The sequence below is a fragment of the Geotrypetes seraphini genome, chromosome 5 (genome assembly GCF_902459505.1).
Source record: "Geotrypetes seraphini chromosome 5, aGeoSer1.1, whole genome shotgun sequence".
Taxonomy (NCBI): Eukaryota; Metazoa; Chordata; class Amphibia; order Gymnophiona; family Dermophiidae; genus Geotrypetes; species Geotrypetes seraphini.
In genome coordinates this window covers 202,764,682-202,787,717 of record NC_047088.1, presented here as the reverse complement: position 1 = coordinate 202,787,717, position 23,036 = coordinate 202,764,682, and the positions used below count along the sequence as shown (strand labels likewise).

The 23,036-nt window shown below is 39.7% G+C and overlaps 1 protein-coding gene across 3 annotated transcripts in view; it reads left to right on the top strand.

Annotated features, from left to right (window-relative positions):
* LOC117361290 (myosin-IIIb-like) overlaps window positions 1–23,036 on the top strand; it is a 149,282-nt gene that overhangs the window by 63,302 nt on the left and 62,944 nt on the right. For all 3 annotated transcript variants that reach the window (XM_033946437.1, XM_033946436.1, XM_033946439.1), the window contains exon 3: window positions 7,961–8,095. In XM_033946437.1, coding sequence (XP_033802328.1) covers window positions 7,961–8,095 — 135 coding nt within the window. The remainder of the gene's footprint in view (window positions 1–7,960; window positions 8,096–23,036) is intronic.

The following is a 23,036-nucleotide window of genomic DNA, read 5'->3' as shown; positions in this document are numbered from 1 at the left end:
ATTTTCTTTGAATGTTAATGGTCTTAACCATCCGATAAAAATGAAAAAAACATTATTATTTTTAAAAAACAGAACGCGGATATTTGTTTTATCCAAGAGACTCGCTTGTCAAATGTAGAATCTAAAAAATTGGAAGAAGGTTGGGTCAAACATTGTTTTTTCTCCCCGGCTGTTGGTAAGAAGGCTGGTGTTGCTATTTTGGTTAATAGAAAATGTACTGCTTTGTTTAGTCTAAAATCTTCAGATCCATTGGGGAGATGGGTACATGTAGAAATGGGCATGGGAAATACTACCATGGCACTAATTAATGTATACGCCCCTAATTCGAACCAAAATGAATTTTTTAAGACTCTACAACAATTGATTCTTCCACTGGCTGCCTCTAATTTAGTAGTGGCTGGGGATTTCAATGCTGTCATGGATCCTTTGATGGACAAAAATCCTAGTAAAATCATGAAGTCATTGGGATTAGATAACTTAGTACAATCTTGTGATTTAAAGGATGTATGGCGCCTACTTCATTTTGATGGTCGGGAATTTAATTTTTGTTCACATGTTCATAAGTCCTTCTCAAGAATAGATTATATTTTTGTTTCCAATCAATTGATACATCAGGTAACACAAGCTGCCATTGATCCAATTATTTTATCGGATCATGGGGGAGTATGGATTGATCTTAAACTTATGGAGCAAGATACTAATAGACCAATATGGAGATTTGATAATACATTGCTTGCAGATTCAACATTTTGTGAAGATTTTCAATTAAAAATGAATGATTATTTCAAAATTAATAATACAGAAGAAATCTCTATGGAAACCTTATGGGATGCTTTTAAAGCAACCATGAGAGGTCAAATTATTTCTTATTCGGCTTATCTTAAAAAACAGATCAAAAGACAATTTTCTAATTTGGAAAAAGAAATTAAAATTTTAGAATCCAAATGAATTGACAAATGGGAACATTCAACATTACAGGACCTCTTAAAAGCTAAAGGTAAATATAATGAGATTTCATCTAAATTGGTAAGGAAAGATTTATTTGCTCAAAAAGCTTTGTATTATGGAAACTCAAATAAGGCGGGAAGAATATTGGCAAATTATCTTAAAGTGAAAAAAAGGAAAATAAAAATAATTGGCATTAAAGATGAGAATGGGGTTATATGTTCTCAAATTGAGCCTATTTTAAAACAATTCTTAAAATTTTATAAATCACTGTATTCTTCTGAGCCTTATATAGATAAAGAAAAAGATGGTTTAGAGTTTTTAAAATTAATAGAAGGACCTACAATTCCCGAACATATAAGGAGAAGTTTGGAAGAGCCAATATCATTAAAAGAATTAGGAACAGCATTGAAGTCCCTTAGAGTTGGATCCGCTCCAGGTGGTGATGGTTATACAGTAGAGTTTTATAGAGCTTTTCAAAATACCCTACTGCCTTATCTATTAAATTTATATCAGACTCAACTAATGAAAGGTTGTATTACAGGCACTATGGCGGAATCTTTAACTATAGTTTTACCTAAGCCAAATAAAGATTCCACTTTGGTATCAAATTATAGGACAATTTCTTTAATTAATGTAGATGATAAACTCTTGGCTAAGATGCTTGCATTACGCTTGACGAAAGCTCTCCCTTTTATTATAGGTATGCACCAAACAGGATTTATTGCTCAAAGACATTCGTCAAATAATACCAGATTGGCTTTTCATATATTATATTTAACAAAAGCCATGGAAGATCCGGCCTTTTCTGTGTCCTTGGATGCAGAGAAAGCCTTTGATCGAGTGGAATGGACCTTTTTATATCAAGCAATGGAATGGTTTGGTTATTAGTTCAGGATTTATTCAAATGATTCAAACATTGTATAGTTCTCCTGCTGCTAGGTTGTATATTAATAATACTTTTTCAGAACGTTTTAGATTGCAGAAGGGGGTTAGACAAGGTTGTCCTTTATCTCCTCTACTTTTTGATATTGTTTTGGAACCCTTGTTATTAGCTATTCAACAAGCAGGGGAGATACAAGGTATTCCTCGTTCAGATCGTGAATATAAAGTATCTGCATATGCAGATGATATTCTACTTTATTTGAGAAATCCGGAAACGACCATTCCATGTTTACTGGATTTGATTGAGAAATTTGGAAAATTCTCAGGATATAAGATAAATTGGAGTAAATCTGAAGTTCTTCCGTTAAATGTACACTGTACAAAAGGATTATTTGATTCCTTTTCTTTTGTATGGAAGGAAGATGGGCTAAAATATTTAGGAATTTGGATTAAAAATACGCTGAATGATACAATGAAAGTAAATGAAAAATCTTTATTGCAGAAGGTAACAGAAATGTGTGAGCAATGGAATCCTCTACATTTATCTTGGTGGGGGAGAGTACAAACTGTTAAAATGATGATCTTGCCTGTGGTTTGTTACCAAATGGGAATAATATCAGTTTTTTTCAAGGGGTCTTTTTATAAAAAGTTGAATAGTATTCTAACAAAATTTATTTGGCTAGGTAAAATTGCTAGAATTGCTTTAGTGTCTCTACAAAAACCAATTAAGGAGGGTGGGGTAAATTTCCTAACTTTTATAGGTATCATCAAGCCTATATTTTGCGCCAAGGTATGTATTGGGTCCTCCCAGAGCCCAGTAAAAATATCCTGGACTGGTTTTGGTTAGAATGGAGACTCATGTTTCCTTTGCGACTAGGTCATGTACTTAGTATCAAAATGCCAAGGTTATATAAAGATCATAGAATTTTTGTTGATACATGGAAAACTTTACATTATGTAAATAGTCTAACTCCTATTCCGATAAATAAAACAACAAATCAAACGATTTGGCTTAACTCCAAGATCAAAATTGGAGGTTTTAAAATCATCTGGAAGCATTGGATGCTGGCAGGAATACGTATATTGGAAGATGTAATATCTAATGGTAAGATGCCTGAGTTTTCACAATTGCAACATAAATTTGGCCTCAACAAATCACAAAGTTTTAGATGGTTGCAATTGAAGCAGGCCATTCAGACGGGGTTCCCTGAATGGAAAAATCTAAATAATCAATTTAGTTTGGAATTCTTATGCTTTCAGGTAGATTTCATGGGACACCAGGCTGCACAGTGGTATAAATTAATATCCGGATTTGTGAATAAAAAACCAATAACTGGTCTTCGAGACATTTGGAGCATTGAGATTAAGCATCAAATTAATGCGTCTCAATGGTCACGAATTTGGTCTTGGAGGATGAGATGTACAGTGTCTGCATCTATGAGACAAACTTGATTTTTTCTTCTTCATAGAGCTTTTTGGACCCCTGTTCGTTTGCAAAAAATAGATAGCTTTAAGTCTAATAGATGCTGGCACTATCATCTTGAGCCTGGGACATTAGATCATCTTTTATTCTATTGTCCATTTATATTATTATTTTGGTAATCAATTTGGCCTCAAATAAATAGGATGTTGGAAAATCCTGTGGCCTTGACATATGATACTATTTTATTTGGCACAATAATAAGAGCAAAGAGTCAGATTACTTCAAATAACAATAAGCTTTTATTTATTTTGACTGGAGTTGCCATCCAACAGATTACATTCAATTAGAAAAATCATAGAAGATTAAATTATAGCTTCTGGTGGAATTCAGTTTGTCATATATATAAAATGGAAAGAACAATAGCAACACAGAGAGGATATTTTGGTAAATTTCAGGAGGTGTGGGGACCATTAACAGATTTTTGTAACAAGTAATGAACATTTTCCCAAAGATAAAATAATTGGAGTGATGGGATGGGGATGGGTGGGTAATATTTTAGAAAATAGTTTGATGTATAAAATATATGAATATGGTTGGAGTGTTAGGTTTGGACATATGTAAGGATTAGGGAGGGAGGGGAGGGATCTAATTTTTAGTATTAAGAGTTGTAATTAAGAATATTATTAATACAATGAATTCTATATAAAATATGCATTATCAGGGTTGGGGGGAGGTTTTATTCATTATATTTATGTGATACATGTAAGTTAATCAAGTGATGTTGTATAAGGTCAAATGTGTTTCTATATTACACTTGTTGTACTATGTAAAAATGAATGAAGAATTTAACCCCCCCCCCAAAAAAAAACCCAGAAAAAAAAAAAGGTTTGGATAATTTCCTAAAGAGAAGTCCATTATTGAGATGGCTTGGGGAAATTCCCTGCTTTTTCCTAAGATAAGCAGCATAAAATCTGTTTTATGACTTGGGATTTAGCTATGTGAAGTGGCGGGAGTGGGACCACAGAAGACAAACATGAATAGAGATGCAGGAGTAGTAGACCATGATTGATTTTCAGAGGGTAGTGTTCATGAGGAGCTAGCTAAAATAATGGTAGACAAAGCGATGGGGCAGGATGGTGTACATCTGAGGTTGCTGAAGGAAATTAGAGAAGTTCTGGTGGCTCCGCTGACTGACCTTTTCAATGAGTCTCTAGAGTCGGGAGTGGTACTGGAGGACTGGAGAAGGGCAGAGGTGGTCCCTCTCATCAAAAGTAAACATAAGGAAGAAGTAGAGAATTACATGCCGGTAAGTCTGACTTCTGTGGTAAGCAAATTAATGAAAACACTTTTAAAACAGAGAATGAAGTTTCTAGAATTCTGTAGATTACAGGACTGGAGGCAACATGGATTCTCTAGAGATAGGTCTTGTCAGACAAATCTGATCAATTTATTTGACTGGGTGACCAGAGAATTAGATAGAGGGAGTGCACTAGATGTAGTGTATTTAGATTTTAGCAAAGCCTTTGACAGAGTTCTATACAGACATCTATTAAATAAATTGAGTGCCCTTGGGATGGGTCCCAAAGTGACAGGCTGGGTCAAGAACTGGTTGAGTGGAAGGCGACAGAGGGTTGTGGTCAATGAAGATTGCTCTGAGGAAAGGGATGTTACCAGTGATGTGCCTCAAGGTTCTGTTCTTGGGCCTGATCTTTTTAACATTTTTATAAACGATATTGCTGAAGGACTGTCGGGTAAGATTTGCCTCTTTGCGGATGATACCAAAATCTGCAATACAGTAGATACCCAGGATGGGGTGAATAACATGAATAAAGACCTAGCAAAGCTTGAAGAATGGTCTGAAATTTGGCAGCTAAAATTTAATGCTAAGAAATACGAGATCATGCATTTGGGCTGCAAAAACCCAAGGGAACAGTACAGTTTAGGGGATGAAGAACTTATGTGCACAACAGAAGAGCAGGACTTGCGTGTGATTGATCTTAAGGCGACCAAACAGGTTGAAAAGGTGATGGCGAAGGATGCTAGGGTGCAGGGAGAGGTATGGCTAGTAGTAAAAGGGAGGTACTGATGCCTCTGTATAAGACTTTTGTGAGACCTCATTTAGAATATTGTATACAATTCTGGAGGCCGCACTGTCAAAAAATTTAAAAAGGTTGGAGTCATTCCAGAGGAAAGCTACTAAAATGTTGAATGATCTTCGTCATAAGACATATGGGAACAGACTTAAAGATCTCAATTTGTATACTTTGGTGGAAATGCGGGAGAGGAGAGATATGATAGACATGTTTAAATACCTACGTGATGTAAATGCGCAAGAGGCGAGTCTCTTTTATTTGAAAGGAAGCTCTAGAATGAGAATGAGAAGTTGAGGTGATAGGCTCAGGAGTAATCTAAGGAAATATTTTTTTACAGAAAGGGTGGTAGATGCGTGGAACAGTCTCCCGGAAGAGATGGTGGAGAAAGAGACTGTGTCTGAATTCAATAAAGCCTGGGATAGGCACGTAAGGTCTCTTAGAGAGAGGAAGAGATAATGGTTATTGTGGATAGGTCATTTGGCCTTTATCTACCATCATGTTTCTATTTATTCTTTTCAAAGAGGTTAAAGTCTTTTCAGGAAAATTTTATGAAGTGTATGAAGCTATCAGGGGGGACTATATTAAAAAAATAAAACAAAATTTTTTTGAAAACTCATTTATTTTCTACTAAGGTAGATAAATTATTGAACACTCCTCATATGTGTGTGTGTGTGTGTGTGTATGTATATACTCGTGTGTATATATATATATATATACACACACACACACACACACACACACACACACACACACACATATATATATGTATATATATACACACACACCTGAAATACCAACAAACATGTGTATGTTTTGATAGAGAGATGTGTATGTTGGTAATTTGCCTCCTCTGAAATGGTAGACATTGATGTTTACAAAATGGATGCTCCTGCTACACACAAGGCAGCACATGCATAAGCAGCATAAAATCTGTTTTACTACTTGGGATCTAGCTAGGTACTTGGGACCTGGGTTGGCCACTGTGGGAAACAGGCTACCGAGCTTGATGGACCTTCGGTCTGTCCCAGTATGGCAATTCTTATGTTCTTATGCTCTATGTCAGCTTAATCATTTCTAAATTACTACCGGAATTTGACATGTATCAGCCTAGATGTTTCAATTCCAATTTATTTATTCTGTCTACAAGTTGCCTTCACCTCATAATAACCTGTGTTAATGTTAGCGTAAGTTAATGCATTTACCGCTTAAGTTAATTATTTACTGTGAGACTCATTCTTTTCAGTGGACCCTATCTATGAAGTGATACGTTAACCCACATTACTTTAATGCTGGTTACAGGAAACTAATGTGTGGCCATCTAAAGTAAATACTGTAGATTAGAGAATGACATGGTGAAAAAATTTATCAACATTCCTGCCCCATCCACATCCCTGCCCTGTCCCCACAAGATCAGTCTCCATCTCCGCCCTGCAAACTGTCAGATCCCATCTGCACAAGCCTCGAATAGTTATGATTTTATACTGAACTTATTTTATTAAAGTATAAATAGAGACAATATTCTGTACAATTGTCATTTTATAAACACAAATAATACAGAGCAAGGATCAATAAAACCCCTGTCTTCCCTCCCTTTCACAAATATCCCCTCCACTGCTGTGAAAACTGAACAAACCAAATTACTACAGAATGCTACATAAAACAATCAAGCTAACAGAATACTTCAGTCACACATGGCAGGATTAGTGTTAGGGGAGAGCAACTAGGGCAACTACTCTCTGGTCAGAGAGAGCCCTAAGCCAGCTGGAAGCTAAAGAAACTCAGCCTGGGCTTTGCGGTTCCCAATTATGTCTAATACCAGCTCTAGCAGGATACATATTTCAGATCTGAAATTTTCTAATCACAAAATATAAAATAAATTAATTTTTTTCTATCTTTTGTTGTCTGGTAATTTTATTCTTCAAATCACATTGGTCTCAGGCTTTTGTTTTGGGTTCTTTCTCTCTTCATCGTGGCATGGCTGGCTCCTGAAGGTAAAATAGGCACAAGAGGAGCTGGGGAGGAGATGCCGAGTCTGACACAGGTGCAATTTTTTTACCACCGCTTCTAAGGGGCGGTAAAATATCTTGTCCCCATTCCCCCGGGGCAGTAAACCAGTTGCAAATGTCTCCATTCATGCGGATTTACTGCGCTTACCACAGTTTACTGCAGTAAACGGTCTCCATGTCATGTCATTCTCTATGGTAGATCTCAAATTGTGTAACTTTCAAAATAGCAGTCATTCAAAGAATGTCTTTGCTGCAAGAGATAAAGCGCATCAAAAAATTGAACAAGTCAGAAACAGTGGTTATAAATCACACCAAGTTTTTCATGCTACAATAAAAAAAATACTCCAAGCTGTCTGAGATAGTCTATCTACCATCTTGACATATGACATTGTATGGCAGAATGTGCCTCAGTTTGCACCATTGTATACATGGAAACACAGGTCTACTTTTCTTGGGGGAACCAGAACTACAACTCCCATCATGCATCAGGACAAAACCAAAACTGGATTAGGCTTATAGGGTTAACCTGAGTGAGGTGGCAACCATAATCCTTGCATTTGATAGTTATTGCATGCACATATATGAACTGAACTTGTCTTTTCACTTAGGATGTTGATGAGGAAATTGAAGCAGAGCACAACATCTTACAATCGCTTCCCAATCATCCGAATGTTGTTAAATTTTATGGAATGTTTTACAAAGCAGATCAATTTATGGGAGGACAACTGTGGCTAGTTCTTGAGGTAAGGTTTCCCAGCAATATAAGTATTCATTGAATATAGACACATGGACTGGCTTCTTGGCTTGGCCACAGAGACATCGATTCATCTCAAATAAGGTTAGCATGGCTCAGATGTGTCATGGAACTGATGTGCTGCAGTTCTGTGGAGGCAGGGGAAGCTTCTGTTGCTACAGAGGTGGTATAGGAGTGATACTGAAAGCTAGTTTGGGAGAAAATTTTCTGCAGGTTCTCAACCAGAGGGGGATGCTGTATGGACCAGATATGACATTTAAGGTGGGAATGGCTTTTTAAAGAGGGATTAAAGGGGACAAAGTCCAGTGGACATAAGGCTAACTATTACTCATACTATGATTAAAGGGCACAATATCTGCTTTTTACTGTTCAAGGATTAAATTCAATAAAATTAAATTTTAAGTGAAAGTGCTCAGAGTGCAACACCTTTTCTTCCAACAGAGTATATGACTGCCCATATGCATCACTGTACAAATCTAATAATTATTTTATCGAAAAGATCTTTTACTGATCTCAAATCTTGGAATCTAGTCAAGCCAATTGGAAGCTAGAACTAGATATTTTTGGGAAGATATTGACAAATAAAAGCAAGAACTTATTCAGATCACTGGTCCAACAAGATTTTGGACATAAGCCCTCTTGAAGAAGCTATGGGTCAAACTTAGATCTAAGTAGAGGAGCGAGCAGACTTTTCAGTGAGATCATTCAAGAAGACAATATCTTCCCCTTTGGATTGTGAATTGAAATGCACACTTTGCATTAAAAAAAAATAAATCTTTATTGATTTTCAAACTTTGACAGTGCAATACAATTAATTGAACATAAAATACTGTATAAAAACGCACTATTAACTACACAAGTAATATATAAAACAATCATTTTCTCCCACCCTCCTCCCAATTATTAATACAATAAGACATATGATATGATTACAATATTATAATTAAGTAATTTTAATCTTCAAAATACATTTCCCTCCCCCCCCACCCACCCACTGGCCATATTTTTTTATGATTAAGTTAAGTGATGGGTATTGGGTATTTCACATATGAAGTATTGAGGACTGCCTGCTATTTTTGAATAACTGAACCAGAAGCAACAGCCATGACATGAGATAAGTAAAAAGATCTTTTGAATAAAATAATTATTAGATTAGTTCAATGATGCATATGGGCAGCCATATATTCTGTTGGGAGCAAAGGTGTTGCACTCTGAGCACTTTCACTTAAAATTTAATTTAATGGAATTTAATCCTTGAATAGTAAAAAAATAGATAAGTCGCAATAGCGGCTGCTGTGCAGCAAATGCTCTGATGTCTATTAAATCCCTATGGGCGTCGGAGTGATTACCACAGCAGCAGCCGCTACCATGACTTTGTAAAAGTAGCCCTAACTTAATGAGTCATGCCCAATTTGTTTGTTTAGTAGTGTTAGCTATGTCAGACTTAATTCAAACCTCTTGTTTAGTGATGAAGTGAGGGTGAATGTGGGGCTGTAAAATTTGTATTCTTAAAGTAATTCACCCCTAAAGACTTAGGAGTTGCTATTCAAGAGCATTGAGGGGTGTAGTTATCAATATGGGCTACTGTTAAGACCTGCTATTTTGCCACTAAGTCATGTTATTTTAGCACAGGTCCTATTTTATGGAATGAGACCTAGTTACTAATAACTGGAGTTTGGTAAAATAATGTCTTAACAGTAGCCACATTGATACAGTCTCCTCTTATCCAGGTAGCAGCCCTTGATACCTGGATTAATGCCAGTGAGACAGATGTTCAATGGCACTGTCCAAACTATCCTGCTGAATATCTTTACAGACTGCTGTGGCACTTTTCATAGGGTTACCAGGTTTTCCTTTGGAAAAATCTGGACCCATGGCCACGCCCCCAGGACCACCCAGTTCAACCTCTGTCACGCCCTGTTCACACCAGCTCCGCCCCCGGACAGCCTCCGCACATGCACAGATGCCCCTTCCTGATGTGATTTTGTTGGTAAGCTTTTCAGAACCCGGACAAAGTGCCGGGTTTTGAAAAGCCATCCAGACCCTCGGACATGTCCTCAAAAGGAGGACATGTCCAGGAAATTCCAGATGTCTGGTAACCCTAACTATTCACATAGCAGTGGGATGGTTCAGGGGCAAAGTAAGGGCATCAAAGTTATCAGTTTAGTGGCAATTTTCAGTGCCTTTGGCCAGATATCTATCCAGATAATTAGGACAGCAGACGTGTTATTCAGATAGGGCCCGATTCTATAAATGGCACCTGACAGTGCCTAATTCCTAGGTGCTGCTTGGCACAGTTGCCAATCAACCGCTAGGCACCATTTACAGAATCACACCTAACAGTGCCTAAGCAGGCTTAGGCGTTGTTAGGCGTCTTTGTGGTGCCTTGACTTAGGTGTTGCTAGAAGGCGCATGGAATTCCACATGATTAGGCATCACTACACGTCCTTGATTAAGGGCACCTAGCAGCTCCTAACCTAGGCGCTGTTTATAGAATCAGGCCCATAGTGCCCAAGGAAGGAAGATAAACCATTAAGATGGATTATTTTACCACTATGCATACTAGTTTAGCACAGGTCCCATTTTACGCACTGAGAGATAGGGGACTTTTTATATAGCTGAGCTAAGATCATTTTTACCACAGACAGAAAATGGTTAGTTGTTGTTTTTTTTTAAATTGTTGATCTTGCGCAAATATTGCCAACTGGCTAGGCTGTAAATTCTGATTGGCCAATAGAAACAGGAAAGAAGGAGTGGTATCTGGGACAGTGCCCTTGTCATCCTTCTCCTCCTCTGACACATAGGATCTGATCTATGGTTTGAACCACATGACATTATAGTGTGGGGTTGCCAGATTGCCTCTATAAAAAAAGAGGACACCGGGGGAAAGGAGGGAGTAAAATGAGAGACTGAGAATGATGGGTGGAAGAGAGAAGAGGCAGAACATTTCTCTAAGAAATAAAATGTTGCTGGACAAGGAGTGTGTGTGTGTGTGTGTGTGTGTGAGAGAGAGAGAAAAGAAACAGGACTTCTAAGAAAGAGGAGATTAGTACTGGTATGTATGAGAGATCAGCACCAGGATGAATATATGAGAGATAGATGAACCAAGTGGAGAAAAAGAGTGAAAAATGGAATGCACCATCCTTCTTCCTACCCATTTCCTGGAATCCCTAACCCTCTCCCTTCAGATCCTCCTCTCCCACTCCAAACCTTCTTCCCTCTTCTATATCTAATCTTTTCTTTTTCTCCCTCCTCCACCCATATTTGAACCAATCTTCTTCCCACTCCTCCCACATATTCAGGCTAAAACCCCTCTTCCTCAAACCACCATTAAGATTGTTTCCCCTCACCAAAAATACACTATATAATATAGCTCAATATAGTATGGAACTGCTTATAATGTTCACAATGAATCCAATATTACCACAATAAATTGTAGAAATTATTCTTTACTGGTATACCTGAAGTGGCCACGTTTCACTCTCAGGTTCACTTATGCTGTAATGTTTTGAATTCTTAATTGTTGTGTTATTCTGCTACAGAAATAATCTTGTTTTTGACATTGGGATTTACTGGGATTTGCCACAGGGATTTGCTGTAGTGTTTTGAATTCTTAATTACTGTTTTATTCTGCTACAGAAATAACCTTGTTTATGACACTAGGATTTGCTGAACAGTTGTATCTGGTACAGAAAATGAAACGTGGCCACCTCAGGTACCATATATCAAGAATGAATAATTTCTACAATTCATGGTGGTAACACGATCCGTCATATTACTGAGTCTTTGTGGTTTGCACTGCTTGTAATGTGGTCAAGGTTTGGGCCCTGGTTTATTTTGTTATTACATATTACCGTTTAGACTTGATATAATATGCATTCTCTTATGTTGTCAAATATTTAAAAACCTAGTGTGTTTGTTATAGGGGGGGTCTACAGTGTACTGTATCTCAAATAAAAACAAAATAAGTAACTGAAAGACATACGAAAAGTTAATTATGTAATATGAAAAGGCATGCAAATGTAATGCCACAGAATTTTCAAAGCCTTGCCACAGGATCAATTGGGAGCTCTGTCAACCCTCTTTCCAAATCAAATCTTTCTCTAAATAATTGCTTCTTAACTCTCTCCTGGAGACATGCCTAGCCAATTAGGTTTTCAGGATTGCCACAATGAATATGTATGAGTTAAATTTGTATATTTTGGAGACACTTGATATGCAAATTTATCTTATGCACATACACTGTTGGCAAAATTGAAAATTCATGTGGCTAGGTATGCCTCTAGGAGAAAGCCGAGATGCACTTGCTCTAAGGGGGAAAGTTATCAACATGGGCTACTGTTAAGTGGGGTTATTTTACCACAAGTCAGGCTATTTTAGAACAGGGTTCCATTTTATGCAAATAATTCAACTTATGGTTAAATAACCCCACTTAACAGTAGTCCACATTGATAATTTCTCCTTTAAGGGTAATCAAAGGGTTTAACCAGGCTGGTTAAACCCTGCTGAGCTAGCCAGCTGTTGATATTCAGCAGTACTTAACTGGGTATTGCCACTGAATATTGGCTCTAACCAGCTATAAGCTAAACAGTTAGGATGGGGACAGGGGCATAACCATGGGTGGGGGGATGGGATTTTGGGCCCACCCACTTTAGGCTTGGGCCAACCAAAATTCTCATGCCCTTATAGCTGGTGGGGATCCTCAAGCCCCACCAGCTACAAAGGTCCTCCAATGGCAAGAACTCCTCCCTCTCCCACTTGCTCCAGCTGACAGCAGGAATTTCTCCCTCACACACTTTCTTCAGCTCTTGGCACATCCAATCGCTGACCTCTCCCTAGCACACACGCTCAGTTTCAGGCAAGTGTGAAGACTGAGCATGTGCGGGAGGGGCGGGGCAGTGGCAGTGCATGGACAGAACCACTGGCTGGAGTGAGTGTGAAAGGGAGGAGTTCTTGCCACTGGAGGTCTCTTGCAGCTGGTGGACCCCATCTTCTCAGGTATTATTAATACTGTACTTTGATTAGGTCCCAGGGTGGGGGAAGATGAGAAAATCACATGGGCCCACCGTTTGCACAGTGACCCACCCATAATTTGAGGTCTGGTGGGGAGCAATATGCTGTGGAGTTTGGTAGAACTGCTTCTTATCACCAGCCCAGTTAACATCTAGGTAACTATAGATAACCTGGATATTCAATACTAGAAGCTGGACATGGCCTGACATTGAATATTTAGGGCTAATTCAGCCTGTGGCTGTGAGCATCTTATAAGTCGTCTTCTGCCACGGCTGAATCTCAGGCCCTAAGTATTAAAATAACAACCATTAGGATAATTTTATTGTTTGCAAATTGCAATTACAATGTTATATATGCATATTACATGCATTAATACTTTTTCAATTTACCTTGCTTGGATTAAATAGAAACATGTTTTATTTATTTGCTGTAATTATCTTGATTTCACCTCCATGCTCAGATGACTTCCATACTGCTGACAGCTAGCATTCAGTCATGCCTCAATTTTGTAATGTTCCTGAGCTCTGTAGAGAATATTTTCACCCTGCAAAAAAAGATGTTTGGGCTCTAGTCTTGGGAAGGGGAGGAGGGAGAAACAAAGCATTGCCTTTGGAGATTTATATCTGTCATTTCAGGGGCAATGAAACAAAAACAATTTATTATTTCTATAACACTACCAAAAACCACCCTGCCAGGACCTCTATGGGTGAAGATGACAGCAGGAAGGATGCCCAGTCCCTCCTACCCACAAGCCCACCATTCCAAAATAGTGGGCCTTCCCCTTCCTGGTGCATCCTGGGATGCACTGAGAGGGGCCTAAGGCCCTGATTGGCTCAGACACCAAGGCCCCACCCTATTTAGAAATCAACCAAAAAATTGGCCTATGGTGACCTGCACGGTCTTAACTATTTTTACTGCATCTAGCTCTTAATCCTCATGAAGGGAATTAGAGGGGGCTGAAGAGGTGGTAGGGGATTATTGAGGGGATGACAGACAGACATGTTGGTAGGGTTAGGATTTAAACGCAGCTTCAAATAAATGGGCTTTCAGTCTGGATTTGAATACTGCCAGAGATGAAGCCTGACGTAATGAGATAGGCAGGTTGTTCCAGATATGCAGCGCAGCAAGGTAGAAGGGACGGAGACAGGAGTTGGGTAGAGGAGAAGGGTACCAACAGGAGGGACTTGTCTGACAAATGGAGTTCCTGGGATGGAATATAGGGAGTAATAAGAGAGGAGAGATACTGAGGAGCTGCAGAGCGAGTACACTTAAATGTCTGTAAGAGGTGTTTGAATTGTATGCAGAGATGGACAGAAAGCCAGTGAAGCAGCCTGTGGAGAGGAGTAATTGGGTATAACCACCCTGGCGGAATACGAGGTGTGCAGCAATGTTTTGAACAGATTGAAGGGGAGAGATATGGCTTAGAAGAAGACCTGCGAGAAGTACATTGCAGTAATCCAGCCAAGAGGTGACGAGAGCATGGATGAGGGTCTTGGCACCACGCTCAGAAAGGAAAAGACGGATTTTAGCAATATTATAAAGAAAGAAATAGCAAGTTTTGGCAGTCTGTTGGATATGCGAAGAGAAGGAGAGCGAGTCAAAGATGACCCCGTGATTGCAAGCCAACGAGACAGGAGGAACAAGAGGGCATTCGGAAAAGTTGAAAGGGGACAGATTCAAAACGAATGCTAGGAAGTTTTTCTTTACCCAATGTGTGGTGGACACTTGGAATGCGCTTCCAGAGGACGTAATAGGGGAAAATAAGGTACTGGGGTTCAAGAAAGGATTGGACAATTTCCTGCTGGAAAAGGGGATAGAGGGGTATAGATAGAGATTTACTGCACAGGTCCTGGACCTGTTGGGCTGCCGCGTGAGCGGACTGCTGGACACGATGGACCGCAGGTCTGACCCAGCGGAGGCATTGCTTCTGTTCTTATGTAACACCTTTTTGTTTGGCAGTGCTGAAGTGCCATCCCAGACCCCGCCCCATAATAGTACTAATTAAAATGCAATTTCTTCCATTCATTTTTCATATACATATAATATAATCGTATTAACAATATATAATGGCATTCACATAATTAAAGTATACAAAGCAGACTGAAACATTTGCATTCCTTAAAGCCATTTTCTAAAAGGAGTTCTCTCTCTCTCTTTCTTTTAAAGCAGCTAATAGAACAAGGATATTCAACCCTATTCTACCTCTATTTAAAATGTAATAAAAATCAAACACCCATATCGTCACATAAAAAAGCCTCTCCTTTCTCAGCTCCCAATGACTGCTGCCTTAATAGGAATTCCATCTATAGTTTAACAATATTTAATTCAGCTGTATCATTCCATATCTAATTAACTCAAAAAGGTGCATATGGCACCTCAAAAATGAAGATGAAAATTGTCAAGGTACTAAAATATGTATTTCTTTTAATACTGAAATGGGCTATAAACAACATTTGGGACAGCCACTCTCATGCTTTACAACTCCCATCCCCGATGTGTTCCTCTCCAGCCATCCCCCCCCCTAATGCTTTCCTGCTTGATAAAAGGAGACCTATATGCCGATGACATTTAGGGTTTTTTCCCCCTATGTCTGATTGGAAGTGTTAATTGAAAAATTGGCATTCTACCTGGGAATTGTGAATTCTTGAATGCAGCATCAACGTGTTGAATCTCTCTAAAACAGAATTGTTATTGGTGGGAAAAGCTCATAGGAATTCTTTGAGCATCAGAGCAGCGTCGGAGCATTTAGCATTCCGGGCTGCATTAGAAATCTCTAGCGTGACTGAATAAAAGGGGGGTTAGTTTGTATTTGCTGAGGGTCTATCTGTGCTCTGTGTGAGTGACCAAGACCAAATATTCTGTTGTTATGGAGTTTCTATGTAAAGATTTGTAGTAATCTTGCATTCAGTTTTCTCAATAGCTATACTGAGGTCCTAAAGCCTACTGCACGTCTATGGTGCTGCCTTTTCCTAGGTACGGTAGTTGTTAGATATGTTTTGGAATTTATCATGAAATGGTAGATTTGATCTAGGTCTGGAGAGAATTTTTGTGTAGTTTTGTATTATTTCACAATATGCCTGGTACTGAGAGAGTTTGTTGCTGTTACTGAGATTAGAACTGTAAACCGCTGCAACACTTCAATCTTTAGTGGTTTATCAAGTATTAAAATCAAATCAAATATGTATTGAAAACAAATATTTTTTGTTTGGCAAGTTTTCTGGGGAACTGTCCTTGTCCTGCTCTCACCACTTGTTGAAGAGGGACAAGTTTATGTGTGCACATGCAAGTGTGGGGACTGCAGAGGAAGGTGTGACTCAATGGGGAATGAATAGTGCAACTATTGCACTATCTCCTTCCCCTCCCCCAGCCTTCAGTGCAGCCCTGCAGGCACTGAATCCTGGGACAGAATGATGGGGGTGGGGCAATGAAATGGCAGGGGTTGGACTTTTCTATTTCAAAAAATTGGCAACTCTAGTCTACATACATGCGTTAATGAGTAAAAAACTTGCATTTATGTATTTTCATGCTATCTAAATCTAAGCGACTCCTTATAGAATTACCTCTTGAAGTACACCTATATATAGAAACTTGTTCTATTAAGGACAGTATGCTCTACTTTCCTTTGTAGAATACTAGCATAACTGGCTCATGCCTAAATGCTGAAGATATGCTTAGATAACCTTGATAGGCAGTATATAAATACCTAATAACTCCCACCCCTACTTTTATAAAACTGCGGAAGCAGTTTTTAGCACAGGCCAGCGTACTGAAAGCTCTGTGCTGCTCCGACGTAGCAGAAGGAAGGCCCCAGTGGGGAAGGCCATGAAGCAGCCCATTCAAAGCACTGCTGCCGCTGCTGTTTTTGGAGGCCTCGGAGTGGAGATATGTTGGTCTCATGGTGGGAGGATCAGTGGGGTTCTGCTACACAGGGGGATGGGAGGGAGGGATAGAAAGGTGCTGCACAAAGGGATGAGTAAGAGGGGAAGAAAGATGCTGCAACTGGGGGGTGGAGGTGGAGAAAGGAAAGAGGAAGAATTGGGGTGGAGGAGAGGAAGGGAGAGATGATTGTTGTACATGAAAAAAAAAAAATAAGACATCTCCCTAAAATAAGCCCTAATGCATTTTTTGACCCAAAATTAATATAAAACACTGTCTTATTTGGGGAGAAACACGCTACATAAGACAATTGATTTGGTATAAACATGTGCATATATATAGGATGATGGATTATGGCATAATCATGCTGGTATTAATAACTGTATTTTAACACCTCACAGAAGTTCTATGCAACTTTGTATGAAGCCCATATATTGTAACACCTCACAACTCCTTATGGTAACATTTCTACAGAAGCTAATGTATCATAACACCTTTACAGAAGCTCATGTATTGGATCACCTTTGCAGAGGCTCACGTAGACCGCTGTGAATTGACTCCCCAGTCATTAGTAGCGGTATAGAAGCTCTCAATAAACAATACTGGACAGTTAGGGCCGGATTCTATTAATGATGTCTACATTTGTAGACACCTACAATGTAGACTCCTAGACGCGCCAATGATGCGTTGTGCATCACCAACAGAATTGTATCTACATTGTAGGCATTTCTAATGTAGGCCAGCCTAGCAGTGCCTAACTTAAAAAAAAAAAAATCCACTCCTGGTCCGTCCCTAACCACACCTACGTGCCGTCTACCAGACAATTAACCTTACATTTTTTTTGTGATTATGAGCTTGTTAAAACTCATTAATGATTCCATTAACTCTAATTTTGAAACTGATATTTATTATTGTAGGCACCATTTATAGAATTTCCCCCTTAGTGCCTATATGTTATGGTATGCAAATACTGTAGAAAGGGGCGTGCACATGGGCGGGTCAGGGGCATGTCTTGCAGTTGTGCGCATAAGTGCCTTACGTGTGCAGCTGCCAAATTTAGGGGTGATCATTTATTACCAGTCTTTGACACGGCAAGTGCTCGCACCTAAAGTCAGTTGTTCACATGCCGACATACACTCTGTTCAATAACATACATTTTGCATGTAATTGCCAAGATAGAAATTGGTGTTTAGCGCCAAATTTTCTGTGCCTAATTTTTAAATCATATTTAGCCACATTGAGGAAGGGCCGTTTTCACTAAGCTGACATGGGTAAATTGCTATTTTCCTATTGCTTTAAACATTAGTAAATTTACAGCCAGATGGTTTTATGCTTCTGACCGTCTGAAACTCAAAATCATGTTTTCACAAATTTTCTGACCTTCGCAAAATAGTTGATTGCGGGGCCTCTGTTATGACCTTTAAATAGGTGGGTTGAACCCTGCTTGCTTATTTTAATTAGTTTGTCCTAAGGTGATGAAAATATTTACTTGGTGCAGACTCTAATGCTTTTAAATGAAATTTTAAATTACTAGCTAGATTCTTTGTGTTGAAGCTCATCACTCCTGCTATAAATTATAGCCTTGGTTCCTAATTTGCAGTGCCTGGAATCAGGTTTCGGGGGTGGGAATAGCAGTGGTGATTGTGACTGGTGTCTTGTCTTTTTGCATGCTTAATTAATTTTGTGCATTTGTTTCAAAATAATTAAGTTTACTGCTTAATCAGCAAAACAGCAGGAATAGTTTGAGAAAAAATAATAGTTTTAATATTCAACAAAATACTGTATATGGAGCCTAATATTAAAAAAGAATTATGTAGTCCAGCATTGATGGTTATGAGTAGAATTTTATGCATAGAATGTACCATTATACTGTAGTTTACAGACATAAAAATATACCCCCCCCCCCCTTTTACAAAACCATAAAATTGTTTTTTAGCGCATGCCGGTGCACTGAATGCTCTGCGCTACTCCCGACACTCATAGAGTTCCTGTGAGCTTCGGGAGTTGCGCACAGCATTCAGGGCACCGGCCTGCACTATAAACCACTTTTGCGGTTTTGTAAAAAGGGGGCTATTTATTTATTTTTAGTATTCATATACCATTTATATCAGTATAGTGAAGAAGAATTGGGGTGGTCAATGGGAGGTGTGGCATGTCTGTTCAGCAGAAAAAATTCAGCTGGTACATAGATGAGTTATCTGTTAACAGACCTAATTTAAATGGATAAATTGTGGCATCAGTCATTGCATAAATATATATCCTGTGATGCTAATTAAGGCCCTCTTTTACTAAGCTGTGGTAGAAGTTTCTACCATGGCCCAGGGTGCTAAATGCTCTGACACTGCTCCGACACTCATAGGAATTCTATGAGCATCAAAGCATTTAGTGCTCCTGGCCATGGTAGAAACCTCTACTGCAGGTTGTTTAAGGCCCCTCCTATGGGAGGGGCCTTATGCTCTGGGCCAATCAGAGCCTTAGGCCCCTCCCCAGATGCATCAGTGAGGAGCCTAAGGCTCTGATTGGCCCAGATGCCTAAGGCCCCATCCATAGGAGGAGCCTTAAACAACCTGGGCCAATCAGAGTCTCAGGTCCCTCCCTGGTACATTCCAGGATGCACCGGGGAGGGAAAGGCCAGCCATTTTGAAGAGGCAGGTCTGCTGGCTGGAGGGAATAGGCATCCCTCTGGCCAACTATCTAAGTAAGGTAAGGGGGAGAGGGCGGGGGTTGTCAGAGGCACGGAAGGGTGCAAGATAGTGGGAGAGAGTGGGCATTTCTCCTGTTGTCGGGGGGTGGGGGGTTTGCAGCAGGAGAGTGTGGGCATCTCTCCCACTGCCAAGGGGGGCTATAATATACACGCTCAAGAAGAGTGATTTTACCACTCCTACAAAAAAAAAAAAAGGCTATAAATTTTTGAGAATCATGTAATTTTTATTTTTTTTTCAATAGCCACAGTCAAAATACATGCCACAGCTGCACTTTTAACAGTGCTGGCGCTGTACCGGTTCCTCCAGACCAGTCACTTATTTATGTCACCAAAAGCCGACACCACTCTTGGAGAATGGCTTGGCGATGTTTAAGAATCCACCAGAGTGCCTGTTTCAATATTCAAGAGCCCGTTTGCATGGCAGTGTCAGAGAGTGCTAGAAAGCTCGCTAAAGATCATGATAAGCCATTTTGTTAATCCACTGCTAAAATGCATGCAGGCTAAAGTATCTGGAACTAGTTTAGCGACTGCATTAAAGGCAACCTTAGGTTTTGAGAATCTGGTCCTCAGTTTTTGTGCTGCAGCAGAGGCTGGATTTTCTTCTCTCATAGTAATGCATTGGGGCTATTTGTGGTGGGAGCTTTTCTTTGGAACCCTTAGCTATAGCTTAGGGCCTCACATACAAGAGGCCTCATCATTGGTATAGTAAGGAAAGATGACACCTGGGGTGGAAGGAGGATAGTGCCTAACATTCCCCCCATCCCACCCCGGTGATGGGGTGGGGTCTTTTAACTGCACTCTCCCTCAGTACCTTTAAAAATCATTCTGTTTTTTATTGGCAGTGAGCAGAAACTCAAACCTTCCCTCTGATGTAACTTCCTAGTTCCATGATTTTCTGGCCACTTGGATGGCATGGAGGGTTCAGGTAGAGGACATCTTCACCTGGCAGGGCTTGGGTATCCCTGCCAGCCAAGGTATTAATTTTAACTGCTCAGAAGATACCTATGCTGTTGTCTCTCTGAAAAAGTATTTGGGGTGTAGCAGAGTATTCAGAGGTCATGGCATGGTCATGGCACTCAAACATAAGGAAGTAATTCATGAGATTGTCAGCAAATGAAAAGAAATACAGTAGACTATCAGTTAACCGGCACCCATGGGGGTTGATAGATGCTAGATAAATAGTTTCTGGTTGCTATTAAAAACAGACCTAACTAATACTATACCCTATACTATGCCATACCATAAATAGTTCCAGACAAACTACCGGACATGTGGTAGGCAAAGTGTGGGCATACTGAAGTGTGGCATGCCAAGTTTACACTTAGATTTCTGCCAGAAATTAATTTTATTTTCATTTTTATTTAAAGTATTACAGTATTTCTTTGCTGGGTTTTTTTTTTTTTTTTTTGCTGGTTGCTTGAGAGTTCTGATTAACTGAGAGTCTACTGTATAAAAAAAAAGTGATTCGGAGTATACAGGAGGAACCTCCCACTCCATTCAGGGCTATATATTTATTTATCTATTAGGATTTATTCACTCAGGGCAGTGAGAATAAGTCAAACATAAGGAATAGACAATAACAGCATGCTTCATATCTGTCGCAAAATTTTAAAACATTTGGCTACAGAATTGTTGTACTGCAGAATCTATAGCAAAACCCAAAGCTCTAATGGGTCAATATTCATCTGGTGGCGGTTAGCATTTTGCTTCCTACCACCAGCAATATTCCTGTCTAAAATATATAAACCATTTTGATTGTAACCACACAGAAAAAAGCGGTATATCAAGTCACAAGAAGCTGTAGTGGGAATTGAACTCACAAGCTCAGGGTGCTGAGGCAGCTGCTCTAACCACTAGGCCACTGCTCCCATTAACTAATAAATAACATGTCATTATCATAAGGCAGCTTAGTGACTAGGCTCTAGGGATGGGCTGTCATTTGGAACAATGTGTGCACTATCAGAATAGAGTGCACATTATGTGTGCTGACTGGAATGGCGCTAAGCGTGACTCTATATAAGTCATGCATCATATATAGGCACACTGTTCCTGACCAGTTAAATAGAACTGAATATTGGGCAGTTATTCAATGATGGACTATGTCTGGGCTTTGGCAGTGATTATCCAGTTTATGCAAAACCAGTTAATGCAAAGGTCATTTAACTTATTATTCAGAATGTAAGAGGCCATGGGTTACCACATAAACCCGCTTGGGTTACCATATAGCTCCAGGAAAAGGAAAGCAATGGAAGAAATTAGGACAGATTGAAATATCTGGATCCTGATGTCTCAATCCGTCCTTTTTCTGGAGTCATACGGTAACCCTAAAACACCCTCTTTTAACAAAGTGCACTAGAGGGGGAAGGGGTAAAACGCGGATCTCACAGACCTGATGGATCTCACGGATCTAAAACCGCACGTCCTTAAAAATCTGAGGTCCATGCCACTTATAGATAGTTTCTGGCTCTGTCAGATCTCGATGACAATTTAGCGCTGACAGATCCATGTCAGCATAGGAAGGGAAAAGTATTAGGATCCGTCAGCGCTAAAATGTCATAGAGGTCTGTCAGAGCCGCAGACCTCAGATTTTTTAACTTACTGGGGCTGCAGGAAACCGGTTTAAAGGATTTGTTTTAGAGCCGCTCCAGCACTAGGCTCTGGCTCTGACAGACCTCGATGACATTTTAGCGCTGACGGATCCTAATACTTTTACCTCCCTATGCTGAGACGGATCCGTCAGAGCTAAATTGTCATCGAGGTCTGTCAGAGCCAGAAACTATCTATAAGTGGCACGGACCTCAGATTTTTAAGGACGTGCGGTTTTAGATCCGCGAGGTCCGTGTTTTACCCCTTCCCCACTCGAGGTTTTTAGCATGGTGAGGTAAGTGCTCTGATGCTCATAGGAATTCTATGAGTGTCGGAGCATTTACCACACAGGCCCACATTTAAAAACCTCTAGCGCAGCTTGATAAAAGCTGGCCAAAAATAGGACTGTAATTTATGTGATCTCATTTATGCAGTTACTGTGACCAGATAAGTGATGAGGGCACCGATCAGATATAATCCGTGAGGGATCCGATCCGTGTCCGGGGGGCTGATTCACGAATCGCCCTCATGCAAATGAGGGCAATCGGAATTACGCCCCCAACCAAGCGCCCGGATCGCTCTATAACAACTCCGACGCACGCACAGACCATCTGTAGATGGTCTGAGCATGCGCTGGCCCTCCGTGCCCGACAGAGCAGGAAACTTCTTTTCTTTTGCTTTTTTTTTCTTCACAAATCTGTGGTTTTAACCTGCTTTAAGCCTGCGGGTTAAAACCACGGGCTTGCACTGC